An 18,907-nucleotide genomic window follows, 5' to 3' on the forward strand; every position below is an offset into this window, starting at 1 on the left:
TGTGGTCCCGTGCTTGTAGCATGTGGGGCAGTGCTGGAGCCTTAAAAATTTATTTCCAGAAGTAACTACTTTGAAAGTCAGATCCCAAGGCACTGGTTACATCCTAAAGTCTTCACTCCCTGCACATATACCTTTTTTGGGGTTGTCATCTAAAAACACCTAATCCACTTGGCTTAAGTCTTCAAAGTAACTTGGATGGGAGGTGAATTAGTATTGCAGGCAAGCACCCAGACATGGCTGGAAACTTGGGATTTTCCTTTGGGTGCAAGTTCTAAACTTTGGTTCCCACTTCAGGCTCATGTATTTCAGAGGAGCAGGGAGGGCAGGGACATGGGGAGCAATCCCCTTCCCAATCACTTTCAGTGGTCTGGCAAGGTGCTCTCTGCTTGTGAAGGGGGTCTGCAGCTTGAAATCTCTGGCTGCCTGCTCTGGAGCAGCTCCAAAAGTCTTTCCCCTGGGTGCTTGCTGCCTTTCCAGCTGGAAGAAAAATGCCTTTTGTGTCTGCATACACGTGATGTACTCCAGGCAGCACGTTTCTATGTGGAAGTGGCTCAAATCCATATGCAGGTGTCTGCATGTGGACGTGCTGTTTTGGCAAGAAATCTCAGCATGCACAAAGGTTTTGTGGCAACAAAAGGCTTTCTAGACTTCTGGAAGAAATAGGTGCTCTGCTGGTTTGTCTTGGAACAAATTCATCCTTCCAGCACCATTGACTTCTGAGGGGTTTTAGGAGGTATTCAATTGATCTTTTATGATTGACACTCGTGTGCTTACCTCAAAATCCCAAAGAACTGAAAAATCCATAGCTGTTGCTTGTTCCGCCCGGGGTACAGTTTTCCTTGGCAAACTCCCATATGGCATTCCCATCAGGACCTGGAGAACATTAATAACAGTGATGCATATATACTATAAAACACCAAAGAGTTTTTAAAAGGTATTTTTTCTTAATGAGTCTGTTTTGGTTTGCTTTTGGTTGGTTTTCCTTTTCTGTTTCTTTTGATATATACTTTATTTCTTAATGCTGGAGCACTAGTTTTAAAAAGCCACTTAGCATTAATTTAATTTATAGGTATTTAGTATTAATTTAATATAATAATATTTAGTACTAAGTATATTTATTAATGTACAGTATTAAATTTATTATTAATATTTAGTATTAATTTCATGCAAATAACAGAGGACTTCCGTTTCCCTGGCCACATCCATTGCATGGGAAATAATTTTTGGAGAAACTGTATTCTTCAATGAACAGCTGCTGTTGAAATGTCCTTAGTTTAGCAAGGAGTTCTTTGCTTGAACTTCATGGGCCTAATGCAGTAAAGGGATTATCTTCATCTATTTATGCAGAGCTCCTCCTCTGAGAGAAGTCAAGAGCACAGGGTCAAGATTGCAAATATAATTTGTATTTTTCAGTCCTGAATTGAAAGACGCTCTCAAGGTGAGGTAAAGGCAATTAGGTTTGGGAAAAAGTATGTATGACAAGAAGATGCAAAGAACAGTTTTCATGGCATAGCCTGTCCTGATGGCACCATGCGAAGCAGGTCTTGCAGTGGAGCAGCAGTAGAGGTCCAGACAGAGAATGCCAAGGGCTATGGAGAATTACTGTATTTACAAGCTGACTGGTGCCTATGCCAAAATATCTCATTAGCATTCATAGCCTAGAAAGGTCCTAGCATATAATCTATCACTTATTTTTTAGGGCTATCTAATTACACTCAAAATAATTTATGGTTAAATGTTTATAGCCCAGCTACTCTTCGTATGGTACAGCTCAGTAGGCAGTGAGTAACAGTGTTTCAGAAAGGAAAGCTCCTGCCATATGCCTGGTTCCTAACCATACACATTTGTATTGTTCAGTGCTAATGGTTATGTCTCCTCGTCCTGGGAGGAAACTGAGCTTTCCCTTTCCATAGTGTGAGCAAGCACATTAAGGAGAACAAAAGCACAGTCCTCAGGAGACATTCTGCAGTGCATTTTTGCTCCATAAAATTCTGCGTTGAACAGATGCCACTGTCTGTGGATTGCACAGCCTTTAAATACTGCACTGAGTAATTTAGCCAGAGCTGTAATGGCTACATTAAAAAATTCTTCAATAAACGATCATATAAAGTTGGCTATGAGATCCTTTTCATTCTCCAAGAAGAGTGAGAAATGGAAAAACTAAAAATAAAACAATTGCTTGTGAATCATATGAATTGGAAGTATGAAAAAGGGTTATTTCCCAAGCAAGTGTTAGTTGGCAAAATGCTGGGAAATTGTCCTTTCCCTGAGGGGCTGTGCCATGGCTGCTGCCCCATGGCCATGCCCCTCAGAGGGCCAAAATGAGGGTATTTAATTATTTTCAGAGCACAATCCATTTCTTGTGGCTCTTGAAGACAGGATCTTGTGCCTAGGATTTGAATGTCATGTTCTTCACTTTAGTCAAAATGTAAAACCAGCCTTGAATTAGACAGATTGTTTCAGCTGTTTCAGCTATTTCAGCTGCTGGATGGGCAGGATCTTTGATAGCATTTTATGTCTCCTGATATCAATCTGACTTCTGCTCCTGTGTGTCAGTAAGTCTTTGTAAATAATTGTCCTCAGGCATTTCATTTTTCTAAAGCAATGCCTGTTATAAGGCATTTGTCCTGTCAATGTCATGTTTGTGTCAAGCAAAGGGCAAGATATTACTGAAAGGAGAATCAAGCACTTACCTCTGGAATTATAACCAGTCCAAATATTAACCCAAAAAGGACAAGATTTACTCCATACATCCACCGCAGAAATATGAAGTAGGAAGCAACAGAGGAGCCAAAGTGACCTTAGAGCAGAAGACATCTCATGGTCAGGATTTCAGGAGGGTTAAACTGTCCTCAGGATCCCTCAGTTGTCCCCAGCACGTTTCCCATGAGCCTCCCAACAGCTTCCACCACAGCTGGAGCTGCCAGGGCTGTGTGCTCCTTGTTTGGCACTAATGCCCAGGATGAGTGGAGACTGTGGACCAGGAAGCTGGAACATTGTTTGTGTGAAGACAAGGCTATCTTAGAAAATGTCCCACTGCCACCACACAGCAACTTCAACTTACTCTCCACTTCCTTTATCTTCATCTCCCAGGGTATGCACTGAGTTTTAAAATTTTCAAAGTCTCTCTTAAATTTCACCCATTTCTGAAACAAGACAACATTGCAATGAGAAGAGAGGTGTGAAGAGGGGTCTCCTCTGAGGCAGGGCTTTCTAACATCAGTTTGGGGCCATGGTTAGGTGTGGATGTAAAGTCCAAAGCAGGAACTCAGGTCTGGATCTTATCTTTTGGACTATTTCAGAAACTCCCTTCAACCAAAAATCCTCCCCCCCTCCCAAGTGTTCACATTTGTGATTTGAGTTTTAAGAGTTTTAACCTTTCCAGGCTTTTGGAAAGCTGCAGTTATGCTATGGATTGATCAGATTTTACAGGGGTAGGAAATTCAGACCTGGCTCTGTACCGAAAGAATTGGTTCAGAACAAACTCTATTTAAAACAAAATTCAGTTTGACAAAACACTGAGCTTGAATCTTTCCTCACCAGGCCAGCAGCTAAACTCTCATTGATTCCATAATCTCAAGTCTGGCTCTGTTTTGCACTTCTCAATATAATCTCCATGACAACATGCAACTTCCTACCAACTTCAGTCCAAAGCACAGCCATCGTTCTCTCTGTTATCTCATCACTGGAGAAGATGAAATTTTACAGGACTAGGGGTAGTGCAAGAGTTTGGCAGAGCCTCTTTCCCTTTTAGGAATATCTTTTCTCACCTATCAAGATTTTGGAGATTTCAGCCAGAAAGCCATGGTTTTCTGTTTTTCCCTGATCCTGTAAACCCTCCCTTGCTTCAGGAAAGATCACAATGAGATTCAGGTTGGGATAAATTTCCCTCTGTTTCTTCTGAATAGTCATAGATTTGAAGCTCGCTTTTTTTCTTTTTTTTTTTAATGGGCAGGAAATTTTATTCTGACTTCATTGTGCCTCTTTCACCACGGAGAGGTCAATAAACCTAAAAATGTGCTGAATACATAACTGAGTATCCAAGCCTTCCCCTGACATCACTGTGGCACTTACCTTCGCCATCATCATCTTATATGCATACAACTTTTTGCCTTTGCCTTTTCCCAGAGCTCCTTCAAACTTCTCTACAAAATCTTGTGCCTCCCTAATTGCAAAATAAACAAGGTTATTAAAACATCAAAGGGGTTTTTAGCTTCTCACCCTTGCCTGCACCAGTGGGATGAGCAACCATGCTCGTAGGAAGGTGGGGACTTGGTGTCTCTCCCCATCTGCTCTCTGCTGGTCAGCTGCTGTGTCCTGTAGAGGTCAGACACACACCCAGGACTAGTTATCAGGTCCCTAAAGCACTAACATTCATGTAGAGATGTTTTATATTAGCTTTAAATATTGTTAGTGCCCCAAATCTTGCTCCACACTTCTCCCTGGGTGCAAACTAAAAGCCTGCCCATTTCTCTCTCTGCAGTGCTCTCTCAGCCTGCATGCATGTTATAATTTATTTCGCTTGATGCATTGGTCAAGAAGAAAATAACGTTGCCTAGTGAAATAAACTCCAAGAAGATGCAGAGTTTCCTTTTATGAACACCTCCCAGGATAAATATCAGAGATGTGCAAACAGCCCAAGGGGGTAATCTCAGTGACAGAGGAATGAGTATGCTAGTCAGGAGTAAAATAAAGCTGCAAAATGAAATTAGTTTTACACTAGGATATCTAAGGGAAATACAGAGAAAATAGTCTAGGTAGATGCTGTTATGATGAGTATGCTGAGCTCTTGAATAAAATTATATTGTATGTTGGTGTTGCCAAAGGGAAGAGATTAAATTTCAGGACCTGGGAGGTTTTTTTTTGCCTTCCTAAGCCTGTGGGAAAGATGGACCTGCCCTTGGTATAAACAGTTGGCTAGGTCAGCCTGTAACATTGGGAAAATCACCTGTGACTTCATTAGCAAACCTAAAGTGAGATTTCTAAGTCATTGAAATCTGGACATAGAAATCTGGACATATCATTTCATTCTCTTTGTGTTTTACATCCCTCTTTGGTGATAATAACTTCTTCTCTCAGGGTTGAGTTTATCCAACCAAAAATATCTAATGAATGTACAGCATGCTGATAGCCTTTCTGGGAACCCCTGCACAAGCAATGAAATAGTTTTTTTTAGGTTCATTAGTAGGTAGTGATGATTGCTGTAGCTGAGAAATAAGATGAAAGTATGAAGGTACATTGTCAAACATGATCCTAAGTAGAATTGTAGTCAGGATCCCACAAAACAGGGAAAAACTGCATCAGAAATAACTCTGCTTTGCTCCTTTTTTATTTTCTTAGGGAAACTTGGAGTCTTAGGGCCGTAAGAACTTATTAGCTATGAGCTCAAGCTCATGGACCAGCTGTGAGGTGGAAAAGCTACTTTAACACAGTTGCCCTGTTACAGACCTTTACCCAGATTTTCAGAATATTTGGCAGAGCTCACAATTCCTGATTTTATTGTAAGATGGAATGGGTCTTGGCCTTCAGGGCATAAAAGAGAGAAGCAGAGACAAATGGTGACTGTCAGCTTTCACAGCACAGTCCCTGCAGCTCTGAGTAACCTCACAGCAAACACGGGGCATCACCACTCCCCTAGGGCTGTGTCGTGTTTTAACATAGATGGGATTTCAGTTGAAAAGGAAATGTATATGTGCTTTGCAATGCTATTTTGAAATCTCTTCTGGTAGAAAGGGTTTTCAGAGGTTCCTTGAGCAGCAGAGCTGTGAGTTGAATCACTGCCCTGACAGGGCATAATAGTTTGTTATGAGCCATTCCCTGTCAACCTGTGGGTTTTGATTATTTCCTTGGTCCCCCACTGCCCAGCACTAAGGGGTCTCTGCTGCTGCCTGACTTGTTCCCACCCTCACCAGAGGCTGTGTGGCAGACTTGTCTTTGCTCCACAAACCTCTGACAGCAACAGAGCATTTTTTTCCAAGAAGCCCCATCTCAGGACTGTGCACTAACACAGGACTGTGCTGCTCTGATTTCTGTCTAACAAAAGACATGAATAAGCAAGCCAGGGTATGGAGTTTGCTTTAACAAGTAGACTGACTGCAGTGAGTCATTTGGTTTTAGATACGAGGGTAGAATGTCCTGGACATGGGTATCAGTTGAACAGATTTGCACTTTGTCTGTTCTTTGGTTACAGAGGCTGAAAATCAGATTGCATATTTTAACTCTGATCATTTGAACCCAGACTAGCTGGCCAGGTTCTGCTGGTCACTTTTTCTGATATTATGGCACTACAGCAGCAGCACATATGTAATTTCAGGGAATGACAAAGTGCATCTGACAACAGACAGCAGAGACCCCAGGAGTGGGGGTTCCCATTTTGATGGGTACCTGAGCACTGAGAGCTTCTTCACCATCCTCCAGGGCTTGTTCCTCATGGTGGAAATCAGTTTTTTCTTTTGCTCCACCTGCTCCTTCAGCATGGCAAGCTCTTCCTCTGACAGTGACTCCTCATCAGATGAGTTGGAGGAAGAAGAAATACTGGAAGACACACAAAATCAAGGACACAGAAAAACTCATAGGGTTAGAGGGAAGGTCTTGCTTGAGGGAGGCAGACTGCTGCCCTGGGGATTCCACTCTGATGTGGGCACAGTGTCCCAGCATCCCCTGGCTCAGTGCAATTCCCCTGCCCATCACACTCAGAGCAGGGCTGTTTCCAGCCAGGATAATGAGGAGGCATTTGTGACCCACTGCAATTCACTCATTGTCAATCTTTGGGCCATATTTCAGCTATAGAATATTGCCTACAGCTACCAGACTGGCTCCAGAAAAATGGTTTTCATGCCTTTGTAACAAAATGGGAGACATGGGGAGAAATCAAAGGTTGGGACTAGCAAGAAGAGGAAGAGACTTCAAAACACAAGGGATCCATTTTAACTAGAATGTTTCCATAGATGAACCAAAAAAAAAGTTTCCACACCCAAATTTCTCAAGGTACATTCTTCTGGGGTGCTTTTCTACCCCTGGCTGTAGGTACTAAGACTCCACTACATGCAAAGATCTGATCCTGCCTGAGAAATGATGACGACTTGGAAACAGTTTGATTTGTGGAATTTTGCACTGTTTTCCATTGTGCCTCTTTTAAGAAAGCAGGAATTTGTTTACAGTCTTTGGTTTTCCCATTCTGATCCATATGCCACTGGCATGTCAATATTGATGCCAGTCTGAACAAGGCACCTTAGTCAAGAATTTTTTAATTACCTGTTTTTCCTATCTTTCTTCTGTTTATTCTCCCCCTCCTTCCCTCTCTTGGTTGTTTTCTTTTCTTTGTTTTCTGACTCCTTTTGATCTTTGTTAGGAGCCGTTTTGCCTCTGCCTTTCTTCTGGCTTCTTTCCTCTCTTGCCTTTTTTCCATCTCCATTTCTCCTTTGGTAATTTTTTCTCCTAGAAGCTCTGTTTTGTTGGCTGCCATTGTCTTCCTCTGTGCTCTCATCTTCTTCTTTGTCTTCTTTTTCTTCTTTGTCTTTCTCTTGATTTTTGCTTTGAAGTCTGCTTGGTCTGCCAGTTTCCCTGAGGGGTTGTTTGTTAATTTTCTTGTCTTTTACTTCATCTTCTGCAAGTGATAAGAAACAATTACATTGGAAAATCCATGTAGGCAGAATAAAGATTCATCAGAAGAGCATGGGGAGCTGGGACACCTGATGCAAGCCCTGAAAAATTCAAGGAGCAGGTGCCTGTTGATCTTTTTGGGCTTTGTGTTATGCCCAATCCAAGAACCAGGTGAAATTCTTTGGTTGTGCACCTCCCTTTTAAGACTGAGCAAATTAGCACATCAGTGTCTTATATCTGACCATAAAAAACTGGAAGTTAGTTACAAATGCAAAAGCCCATCTATTAGACAGAGCATGCAGATATCTCCCTGACCTGTAAACACTCCAGAACAAAGGAAACAGAAATTGCAGCCTGTTACACAATGTGTAGTTTGCTTGTTGATGCAATGTCCTTGAAAGATGTTTACTTTTCAAGGCTGGGAATGGAGTTCTTCTAATTATAGAGAGACAAGGCACAGCACAGGCAGTATTCAGTTTTCTTTCTCTGAGGTTTTTTTTATATTGGATGGTTTGCATTCAGAGAAGAAAAAGGCCAGATAGTCTCTGAGGCACATTTCATTCTTACTGTCATTGCAAACTAAAACTCTCCTCTTTCCACAAGACAGAAATGCTTAAAGGATTGAAATGGTCCATGATTTAATTGCAGAATTTTATGTAAAGGGGGAAAAAATTTCAAAAGCCCCCAAGTCTCTCTGTTTCTTTCACTACCAGGTCTATTAAAATTAATAGTAAGTTTTCCAGAATATTCTGGTTTCTTATTTTCTAAAATTTTTTGGCCGATGAAAGTAAAGGGTTGGAGATACTGTAATGGAAGAAGGAAATTGTGATGGAATGGCATCTAGAGTGTAAAATGAGGAGCCTAAAAGGTGAGAAAAATAGAAGTTAAAAAGAATTTTAGTATTGGTATTTTTGGTTTGGTGAATAGCTAGAAATTAAGGACAAGCAAATAGTTTCTGGTTTTAGTAGTAAAAAATTAGTAGGCAGTGGTTGTTGCATTTGACACTGGAAATGAGAAGGAGCTTCCAAATAATTTCTCAGGAGCAATTATGCAGGTTTCAGTTACTATGTAATGGTCCATCTAAACTGAATTTTGATCAATTATCTAGATCAAAGGACCACCTGCTCTCTTTGGGAAAATGCTCATTTTGGACAGCCAATGATCCAGGGTTTTTTAAAATTGCTACCTACCAAGTGTTAGGTTAAATATGAAGCATTAATTTGTTACCTTTATCTCAGTGCCTCTTTTGCCTATGTGGAAAAGGTGGATATGATTTTTTAAAAAAAAATTAAGTCCCAGTAGTGTGCTGTTTATTTTTTCATATTCTGTGAGCAATACATGCACAGTTGTGAACTGTTTTTGCAGTAATAGCTGCATTTGTATTACCTAACCAGTGCTGTTATGATCTCACCTTTTAGCTCTCTCACTTTAGATATACTATACATGCAGAGTTAAAGGTAGTTTTAGTCCTGCCACAGGCTTTTCCTGATTTTCTTCACAGCCATAAGTCTCCCTTCAATCTGCTTTCAGCGTTATCTTCTTGTGGCCATGATTAATGAAGATCCCAGTGTATCATGGTCTAAGCAAGCATTACAAGGATGGCAAGCAGGACTTCAGTATAGTGCAAATCAGCCTCAGCCCTGCCCAGGGTGGTGCTTTCCTGCAGTGCCTGATTTACTAGGGGCTGACTCCCCAGGGGTGTGGGCTCTGACAGCCTCTGACTCCAGGAACATGGATAAAAGAGGACAGACTGCCTAAGAATGGCAGTTTACATATCACTGTTACAAGTCAAACCTCAAGGGGAAAATCTGCTTGCTTGCAAGTAGCTAATGAAAGAGTTTGTGCTGTAGAGCAAGTCATAATTCAGAGAGAAAAAGGAAAGGTATCACCTGTTGTATTTCAAACAAGACCACATTTGTTCATCTCTACATTACCTTCACTCTCTGTGTCAGTTTCCACTTCTCCATCAAACTCTATTCCAGCTGCAAAACAAAGAACAAAGAGTAATTGCATTTGTTGCTGCAATGTGATGCTTTACACAGCTGACCCTTAAATTCCAGCTGAGCTTGGCAGAATATTCCTTATTGATTATACATTATATTCTTTCCCTACTGCGATGCTCTTGATATTTACTTTAGTCTGGCGGACTGACAAAAGTCCCCTACCCAAGCAAACTGAAATTGAAATCTTTGAGAGATGCAAAATGGTGTGCTCAGGAAGCCCCAGGAGGCTTAGTCAAATATTTGGCAGCATACAAACTGAAATGGTCTCACAGTGATACCAACCATCTTCCAGGATGACCTGTAGAGTGCTTTTCTTTTTCTTCCCCATGACAGCCTCCTGTCTATTGCCCAGACACTGTAGCTGCTGCGCTGCACCCCAGTCATACACAGGTTACTCTCTCTTCCAGTGCCCATGTGCTCATCTCCTTGGCATTGCAGACAGGTGGGCACATCCAGCTGCCAGTGACCTCTTGCTCATGAGCCATGAGGACAGGGAGGGGTGGGAGAGGCAGGGAAAACCTGGGCTCTGTCTCAGCCTACCCAAACATTTTCCTGTCTTCTCCCTTGTCCCCGTGAAAAAAGCACCTGTTGGCATTACATTGCATTTCATTATTTAAACATGAAGGAAAGCCCTTTGGTGGGTGCTTGGTGGTGTCGTATGAAACACAGACACAAGTCACGTCTGGTTCTGACATAAGCATGTGGCTGGAGGCTTTCAAAGGATCAATTTTCTTAATGCCATATTCTTTACTGACCTGTGACAATCTGTGTAACCCCGTTAGTCATTCTCCTGCATCTTATTAAATCTCTCAGCCAGTGCCCCTTGGGACACAGATGTGGGTCACCTTTTGTCCTCCATGCGTGTACCTTGGAGGGGACTCATGAGCTAATAGATGCAGCAAGGAGTCAGGAGTCAGGATACCAGGATCTCTCTTTCCTTTGCTCCTCTATTCTGTGTGACCTCTGCATACTCATTGCACTTGCTGGTAAAATAGGATAGATTTTCCTTCTAGGTGCTCTGAGGCTTAATTAATTAATGCGAGACCCTCATTTGGAAGGTCCTTTAGAACCACAAAGTATTGTATTGCATTCTGCAGCTTGGAGTTTTTCAGTGGGCCAAGAATAGTTTTGTCTGAGTGATGTCCAGAGCAAAACCTGCACTGTCTGCCTCAGCTGTAGCTTCTGCAGAGAGCACCCAAGGGTGCATTCTTGGTGTGGGATTTCTCTTGGCTTCCCAAAAGGAGAGCTTACCCTCACACCATCTGTGAAACATACTGCAGACCCTTGGCTTGCACAGGTGTCCCTCAGGGACGTGGCATAATGACTTTTTCCCAAAGATTAACAGGGAAGGCGTTAGTTCCTTCCTTCCTTCCCTTTAGGACATCAGCTTGAGGCTGTTGCCACCATTGACATCTGCTGATGACTCCTGCTTTGGATCAGGTGTAGTGACTGAGGAGTGCCAGCCTGAACCTCTCTCCACTGCTTTTTCTCATTGAATGTGGGTCCAGGGGCACCTTTCAAGTATTTTAAGTCAAATTCCATGGATTGTTTGATCTATGTTTGACTTTAGCTCAGCTTTCCTGAGCTTAATACATAATGTATGGTATATGCCCATACATTATTAACAGCTCTGACCCTACAAGTTCATTGCACAGGGCATTTTCACTGTGTGTTCCCCACACCAGTGGGCTTGACTGGGTCTGAAGACAGTGATAGTGTCTTTTGAAGGTCTTCCTAGTGAATAAGTTTCACCTGTAACTCAATATGTTGATGTGGTTTATTTCCAGTGTGATTGCTAGGTCATTGAATTAATACTGCTTCAGGAAAAAAAGGAGAAATTCCCAGCTGTTGGAGGCTGCTGGAACAGATCTCCTGCAAGATACTTCAGTTGCCTCAGTCCCAAGCATCTCTTTCCCAAACAGAAGATCTAGGGATCTTCTGGTTAAATGAAACTAAGTTTCTGAAGAATCGTGTGGCAGAGGGAAAAGGGCTGTGGATGCTCATCACACCCCACCAGTGATAGCACTGCTTCTGCCTCATGGAATCACAGAATGGTTTGGGCAAGACTGGCCTTTAAAGGCCATCTGTTCTAACTCCACTGTTGTGAGCAGGGACATCTTCATGTACACCAGGTTGCTCCTAGCCCTGTCAAACACACCTTGAATGTTTCCAGGGATGAGACATCCACCACCACTGTGTCACTGTTTTACCTCCCTCATGGTCAAAAACCCTTTTTGTACCTAAACTAAATTGACCTTCTTTTAGTTTCAAACCATAACCCCTTGTCCTTTCATGAACCTCACTCCTTCTTTCCCACAACACATGCTCAGATACTTTTAGCATGCTCAAGGGCTTTTTATGTGAGCATCTCATTGGCAGAGTTGAGTGTCCTGGTTTCTACTCCACTACAGATTCACCTATGATCTGCACTGGAGCTGGTACAGCCACAGGCTCCAAAGCTGCTTGTGCCACTTGATATGTTCATAGGCACCAAGTATATGATTTTAAAAAGTGACTGCAAGCTCATTTTACTACCAAAATGCGTGGCCAGGTAATACCTCTGTCTCCTGCCCAGAGATGAAACATCTGCTCTTTGATTTTACAGTCTGTTCACAGCAGTTGGGCAAGGTGTGATGTTTCCACAGCAGTCACAGAGGCTCTGGGCACCCCTTGCCACCAGGGGGGACAAGACTGCCCTGCACTGCCCTCATAGTGGGGGTGAGATGAGGGGTGCCAGCCTATGGGACAGAGCAGGAATGGCAGCTGTTTTACATCATTGCCACGAAGCAACAGGTCAGTATGGATGAGCGTATTTGCACTAATCTCTGCTTGGCTGTTGCTTTGCTCTCCTGTACCTACACTGCCAAAGGTAGTGGGACTGGTCATGATAAGACTGTGCTGTTACAGGCTGGGTGGCAGCTTTTCACTCTTGTGCAGGTAGGAACCTTTATCTTTCACACTTCTGACTCTGTTGGACTTCTTCCCATGGAGAGGAGGGAATTGCATAATGCCTGGCAATTATTTCCTAATGAAGAGTGTTATTAAAGTGTCTGCCCAAGAATTTACCCCTAAGGAGAAATCCCTACTTTACCTTTCCAACTTAGCCTGCAACAGACCCTTTGCATATGACAAGCTGCTCCCTTTGCCTTAGAGTCTCAGGAGAAATAAATAACCTACTCCATCTGCTGCTGTCTGACTCTTCTGGAAGTGATGGTCCCCCTGAGGCTGACATGCAACCACACAAGCATGCCGAGAAACACTGGAATCTTGATTCTTCGTGGTGCATGTCCTTGGGGGAACATGTGGCGGACTTGCAGGGCCACTGCCACTTTTGGAGTGGACCAGGCAGTGCTAGAGGCTGTGATGCAGAGGAAGGCTGGGCAGCAGAGCCTGGGGATGAGAGGAGTGGGAACCTGTGCAACAAAGCGGTGTCACGTAAGACGAGACCCAGAAAAAGTGAAAAAATGCTTATGTTGTCTTACCAGCCTTGTCTGCCTTGTATTTGGTAAGTGAAGAGAAATCTGTCATTTCCCCCCAGAATTAGGCTGGTGGAGATCTTGCCATACCTCTGGGCTGGCTTTGCCTGTGTGATAGTCTGCTTGTAGTTTGTGGACACTGAAAAGCATTGTTAAAAAAAATAAGGAAAGAAGATATTGTAACATGGAATTATTAATGGAGGAAAAAACCTTATGGTGGGATATTCTACAAAAGGCTATGTGTGAAGTAAGAAAAGCACACTTAACATTCTTTTGGCACTCATCTTTGATGGTAGAAGGTGCTCCATTAAAGAAAAAACAGACACAAAAAATTTCCAATCAGACTTCAACACGGCAGGTCTGGAGAGCAGCAGGACACCTCTTGGGCTGCCAGAGAGGTGGCACAGGAGGGCTTTCCATGTCTATGTGTCCACCAAACAGATGACAGGGCCCACCCCAGCTTGCACAGCACACAGGGGAGTTCGTCAGCAGTGCTTCAGTGCCAAGAACACCACCATCCTCAGCTCAGGAGCCTGATTTTCCTAAGAGGATCAAGTGTCTTGCAGGGCTTAGGATTTCTTAGGATTATAGATTGGGGGGAGGAGATTAATGGATGAGTGTTTTACCTCCTGAGTTATTCCACACAAGGTGTGAATAAGTAATGCACAGCCATGAATCCAGCTACTACTTACGTAAATATCACGGGTATGCAATTTATGGAGTTGTAGCACAAATAGTTTTTACTGTGTTATTTAGTATGTTTCTCCTCATACTGGTGATGACTAACACTATATAATTTGACAATTTTGAGTTTTAGCATACAAGGACATTGGGTGTCTCACACACATCCAAGTGTTAAATAAAAAACAGTTGTGTTATGGAGAAAGGGTAACTGAATCCTGGAAGCACATACAACATACTTGTAAATGCTTAATGAGCTAGTGTTTCTCCCTTTCTTGCTTTCTGATTAACATAGGGCTTTAGCTAATTAATCCACGGATTACATTTATTCAATATTCATCTCATCTATAAGTAATCTTTACTTGAGAGGGTTTTCAGACAATAATAATAATAATAATAATAATAATAATAATAATAATAATAATAATAAAAAATACCTGACCTGTATGTGGATATTTTGATGTGGACTAAAACTTGTGAATTGCTGGAGTCAACTTTAACAATGCATCTGAGAGAGACATTTAAAAGTGAGAGATCAGTTCCAAACACTTACTTGGTTCTGTTAAACTGTTAAAGAAAACAAAATTCTTTATAAAAACCCAAACCAACCATAATCATGTTTCCAGGGTCTATCAGGCATGCTTCATAAAACTGGATTCAGCTCCCACCTGACCTTTACCACGTCTGAGTTTAACGTTGCAGAAACGAATTTCTTATGAATCCATGAAAATCCACCAGGGGCTACATGCTAACCTTTGAAAATAACCCTCTGGCTCCCATAGAGCACAGCAGGTCAGGACTGTGGCTGAAGGCATTAAATGATGCCAAATACATTCCCTATGCCTTTTGTCCAGGGTGGGCCATTGTTACTTGTAAAGATGATGAAGCCCCAGTGGAAGAAGTTGTGCAAGACTAATCTTGTGGTGTTGGGGATGCTCAAGTTAGTGCCTTGTTATCTTGTGCCTGGCCCATGAAAATGAGCTTCATCTCTGTAATCCCAACCCAGGGTGGGGAGCAAAAGGTCCTCAGAGACATAACTATTGCTTTTTTATTACTTTGCTGTTGTTATTTCATAATCTCAAGACACAGCTGGGAATTTGCTGTGAAGGAACACAACAGGTTCTGCTACCCATTAGCCTCTTTTAGCTGAAGAACTGCCACAGAACTACTAATTCACATCTTGTCAGAAAGAATTAAACCAAACCAGCAGGTCCTGGAGGTGTGCCAGCTCAGAGAGATATCAGATGTCAGATCAGTCATGGGACAGAGTCTTTCTGTCTTTCATAGCCTTCCACTGATTCTCATCATGTAGGAATTTTTATTTTATTTTTTCAAACATGCTCATATCACCCAGCTGTATAAGATTAGAGCCCCCCATTTGCAGCAGCCTTGTGGGAAACATTGCAGTTATCAAGACCCCAGATTAATGCAGAACACAAGCAATACCTGCCAGCTCACTTCCATCTTCACCTACTCCATGTCTCAGGCTGAGCACATGCTTGGAGCCATCCTGGACCAAGGTGAGCTTGTCAGTGTTCTCCAAACACAACACAAAGGTGTCTAGTCAAATGGTGTGTGTGGCCACTGTATCATCCCTCCTCATTGCTGACATTTTTGGGGACAGGTTTTGAGGAGAACAGGCTCTTGCTCATTCAAAAAATGGTCTGTGTCATGGTCCTTTGAACCTGGCACTGCATGAGTAACTGAGTGGTACTGGAAAAGCTGTTCTGATTTCTAAGCAGATATAGGCACTCCTACCCATCTCTCACATTCCTTTTAGGAAATGGAGGCAACACAACATTTTTTCCAATGCATTACTCCATTTATGCAGAGTAAATGAAATCCAAAAATGAAGATCTTGTGAAGTTTCCAAGGACAAGAAGAGAAAACTATTTAAACAACAAATTTCTGGACTAATCTAAAGTATGAAATGAGTCAATACTCTCATGCAGGACTTAAGTAGAGAATGATTTTGTCATATAGGATTTGTATGAAAACATTTGTGGTTTAGAGAACATATGCAAAACCTGAAGAGAGAATGTTTTTTGCACAGATTCTAAGGTAGGAGGTGTCTTTTTTTAACATTTTTGCTGGGCTCCTTTTCTGTCTTATGTTCCTGCTCTTCTGGACAAAAATTTCAGCATGGTCCCCTCAGCTTTGTAGGAGGTCCCTGAAAGGGTATAAATGAAGGTCATAGTGTGAGAAGATCAGGAAAAGAACACGCTTTACAGGAGCTGACTGCTGTCCAGCCCCTCCAGACACAGAGGGGTTGCTGCTGCTGAATTTCCCCTTCTTTTGTTCTGGGTCTGAGAGGATTTCTGTGGGAGAAAAATATATATATATTTTTTTTTTTTTTAGAAAAAACACTTTTATTTAGAAATCAGACAGAAAGCTGCCTGACATTCTGGTCATGGCAGGAGGATCTCACATGCTTTAACCTCTTCCTAAAAGCTCCTAAAGACGCTCTGTTTTTATTTTTTTAACTTTTTTTTTATTATGTTTTCCCGATAAATTTTAAAATATAATAAATTGCAGCATTATGGTGGAGGATAGAAGTCACATAACATGAAAGCTAGCTGAGACAGGCAGAGGACTGCAATGATTTGGCATTCTAAGGGATTCTTTCAGTACATTTATATCATGCCACATTAACCTGCCTCCTCCTTTTCCTCGGTGTCACCGTGATGAACAGTTGTGATGGACAGACACTGCCCACAAGAGCTGTATCCCTCTTCTGCCCCTGTGAAAGCAGGATTACTGGCCTGTAACATGCTCCTGGTGTATTCCCAGCCAGTCCTGGAGTGATGTGCAACCAAAATGAGTTCCAGCCCATGGAGGGATCTGGCACAGGCAGGGAGAGGCCAGCTGAGGTCTCAGGGGAAGGGAGCACGTTCAGGGGGATGACTCCATGTGGAGGTTCTTGACCTCCAGTGCTCTGGGCACCTACTCCACAGCTCTTGGCTCCTACTTCATTGGGTAATCTTCTAGATAAGCAAAGCAGCTGGTAGTTAAAAAGGTTATTTATTAAAAAGCACATCAGTCTCAAAAGGCAATGGCAAATAGCAATGGCAAAGCAATAGCAAGTGCAGGGGCAATAAGCCAATGGCTAAAAGCAAGTGGCTAAAAGCCACAATGCCTAAAAGCAGCAACTCTCCCCAGTACATACGCTTATATAGGATTTTTCCAACAAGCTAAGACACAAACACAGACCACTCCTTAACCTATCAGAATTCTAGTTTCTTAGCACACCAGGTTACATACAGACTACACATATGGTCTATCTTGTTCTGTCTGAAAAATGTAAGCAATATTCTATAGCTCTATTATGTCTAAGTCCTGTCTATCACTGTGGGCCTGGAGCCTCTTGCTGAATATATCAGTATGTTTCAAACTTCACTAGAACTCTCTCTGCTACTCTGGCATTTGAAGCCTTTCACTTGCTAAAAAGCATTAGAACCCAACCTAAAATTACGAACTTACTTCTACTTAAATGTCTACTTTATGTGTGAGTGGCTTAATATACTTCAATCCATCCACAGGCTTTAATTCAATCCCTGCACTCTGATTCTCTTTGAAGAATTCAGAGACCCCTGACTCACTGACTGCACCAGCTCCGTCCTGTGCAGGATGGCTGGAGAGCAGGAGGAGCAGGAGCGGGCGGCTCCACGGCCGGGGATGCAGGGCTGAGGATGCTCCCGGCCGAGGTGACGAGCCCGGCTGGGTGCAGTGGGACCTCCCTCTGCTGGCAGCCCCTCTGCACAGCAAACTCTCCGTCTCAGCTGCTCGGCCACCTCTTCTGCCAGGGGCAGCGCACTTGATAAACCAAAGGGGCTCGCCCTCTGTGAAAATGCTATTTCTGTTTTTTTCCTAGCACGCTACCGAGCCAACAGCCAAAGGATTTCCTACATCAGCTTCATCTGTATTAAAATCTGAAATGGCTGTCTTCTGCTCTCCTAGACAGAATTGGAGCTACAGCCCCAAAAGCAGAAAAAAAGGTCAGGAAAGCAAGAGGGATTTGAGGGCTTAAACTTTAATTTATCCCAATTTTATGTAATATTAATTTCATATTGTGTAAGTCCTTAATAGAAGACTTTTTATATTCTATCTATTCTATATTTTTTTTTCTTTTAAGTACTGTTATAAATATCCTGCTATTTAAGGATCTGATTACTTTCTTTTTTTCTGTTTTTATATATATGTGTTTCCTGTACTTAACAGGACAGAGATGGGGTTGGAATTTCCACTTTGTTAAAAAAAGCAGATCAGAAAAGTCTCTTAGGACTATTAACCTGAAGTTTTCAAAATATTTATCACAAATACCTTTAGGAAGAGCTCCAAACTACTGGGGGAGGGGCTGGAAGAAAATAAACTTGTTAATTCCCAGCAGGGTGGTTTAATGAGGCATCCATCACAGCTGAGCTCAGCAAGTCAGCCAGTCTCCACAGAAGGGCTGAGCCTGGGATCCGAGGTCAGTAATTCAGCACAATAATAGGAAACTATTTAGATATGAGGATAAGGCTGTGCAAGCAGCTAAGTCATTCACCTGACTGCAGCCCTGCCATGTAAATACTTCATGTTAGATATGGTTTTAGGAGCCTGGTCAAACTGAGTCTCTGATGACACACAAGGTCAGGAATGATACCCTTTTGATTTCTGGTGAAATTCTGGTGATGCTGGAGAGATCTATTTGTAGAAAATTTTCTTGTTGTAGAAAAATTCTAGGCTGTGTCTCTAAATTATTCCAATTTGCTTTTCTGGTGTCTCATTTTTAAATGTATTACTGATACAATTAAGTATCAAATCTTAAGGCCAGAATGTCTTCAGAAACATCTTGATTCTCATTCATTAAAAAATGCTCCTTAAATTCAGTGGAAACATTTGTTGTTTGGTCTCATAAACAAATTACATTTCTAATAAGTAGCAAAGATAGAAAAACACCAACAAATTACATGATTTTTAAATGTTAATTATTTTCATACTTATTATTAAAAATGATTGCATATTATTAAATAGTGACTTAGAAAAATATAATGATAAAGGTCTGTCCTTTGCTAGCCTGGAAGGTGTGGCAGATATAACTGGCTTATGAGAAGCTATTGTTTTTATCTGGGGTTTATTTAAAGTCACTGTGCATCTATCTGCTGG

The 18,907-nt window shown here is 42.1% G+C and overlaps 1 protein-coding gene across 1 annotated transcript in view; it reads right to left on the reverse strand.

The window, feature by feature from the left end:
• LOC306798945 (transmembrane channel-like protein 2) overlaps nucleotides 1-18,907 on the reverse strand; it is a gene marked incomplete at its 5' end in the record, with an annotated part of 137,372 nt that overhangs the window by 19,099 nt on the left and 99,366 nt on the right. Inside the window, 7 exons of the mRNA XM_079299352.1 lie at nucleotides 775-873; nucleotides 2,694-2,800; nucleotides 3,065-3,146; nucleotides 4,075-4,165; nucleotides 6,385-6,534; nucleotides 7,255-7,618; nucleotides 9,537-9,584. Of these exons, the coding sequence (XP_079155478.1) occupies nucleotides 775-873; nucleotides 2,694-2,800; nucleotides 3,065-3,146; nucleotides 4,075-4,165; nucleotides 6,385-6,534; nucleotides 7,255-7,618; nucleotides 9,537-9,584 (941 nt within the window). The remainder of the gene's footprint in view (nucleotides 1-774; nucleotides 874-2,693; nucleotides 2,801-3,064; nucleotides 3,147-4,074; nucleotides 4,166-6,384; nucleotides 6,535-7,254; nucleotides 7,619-9,536; nucleotides 9,585-18,907) is intronic.

Source organism: Erithacus rubecula (assembly GCF_903797595.1).
Source record: "Erithacus rubecula genome assembly, chromosome: 3".
Classification (NCBI taxonomy): domain Eukaryota; kingdom Metazoa; phylum Chordata; class Aves; order Passeriformes; family Muscicapidae; genus Erithacus; species Erithacus rubecula.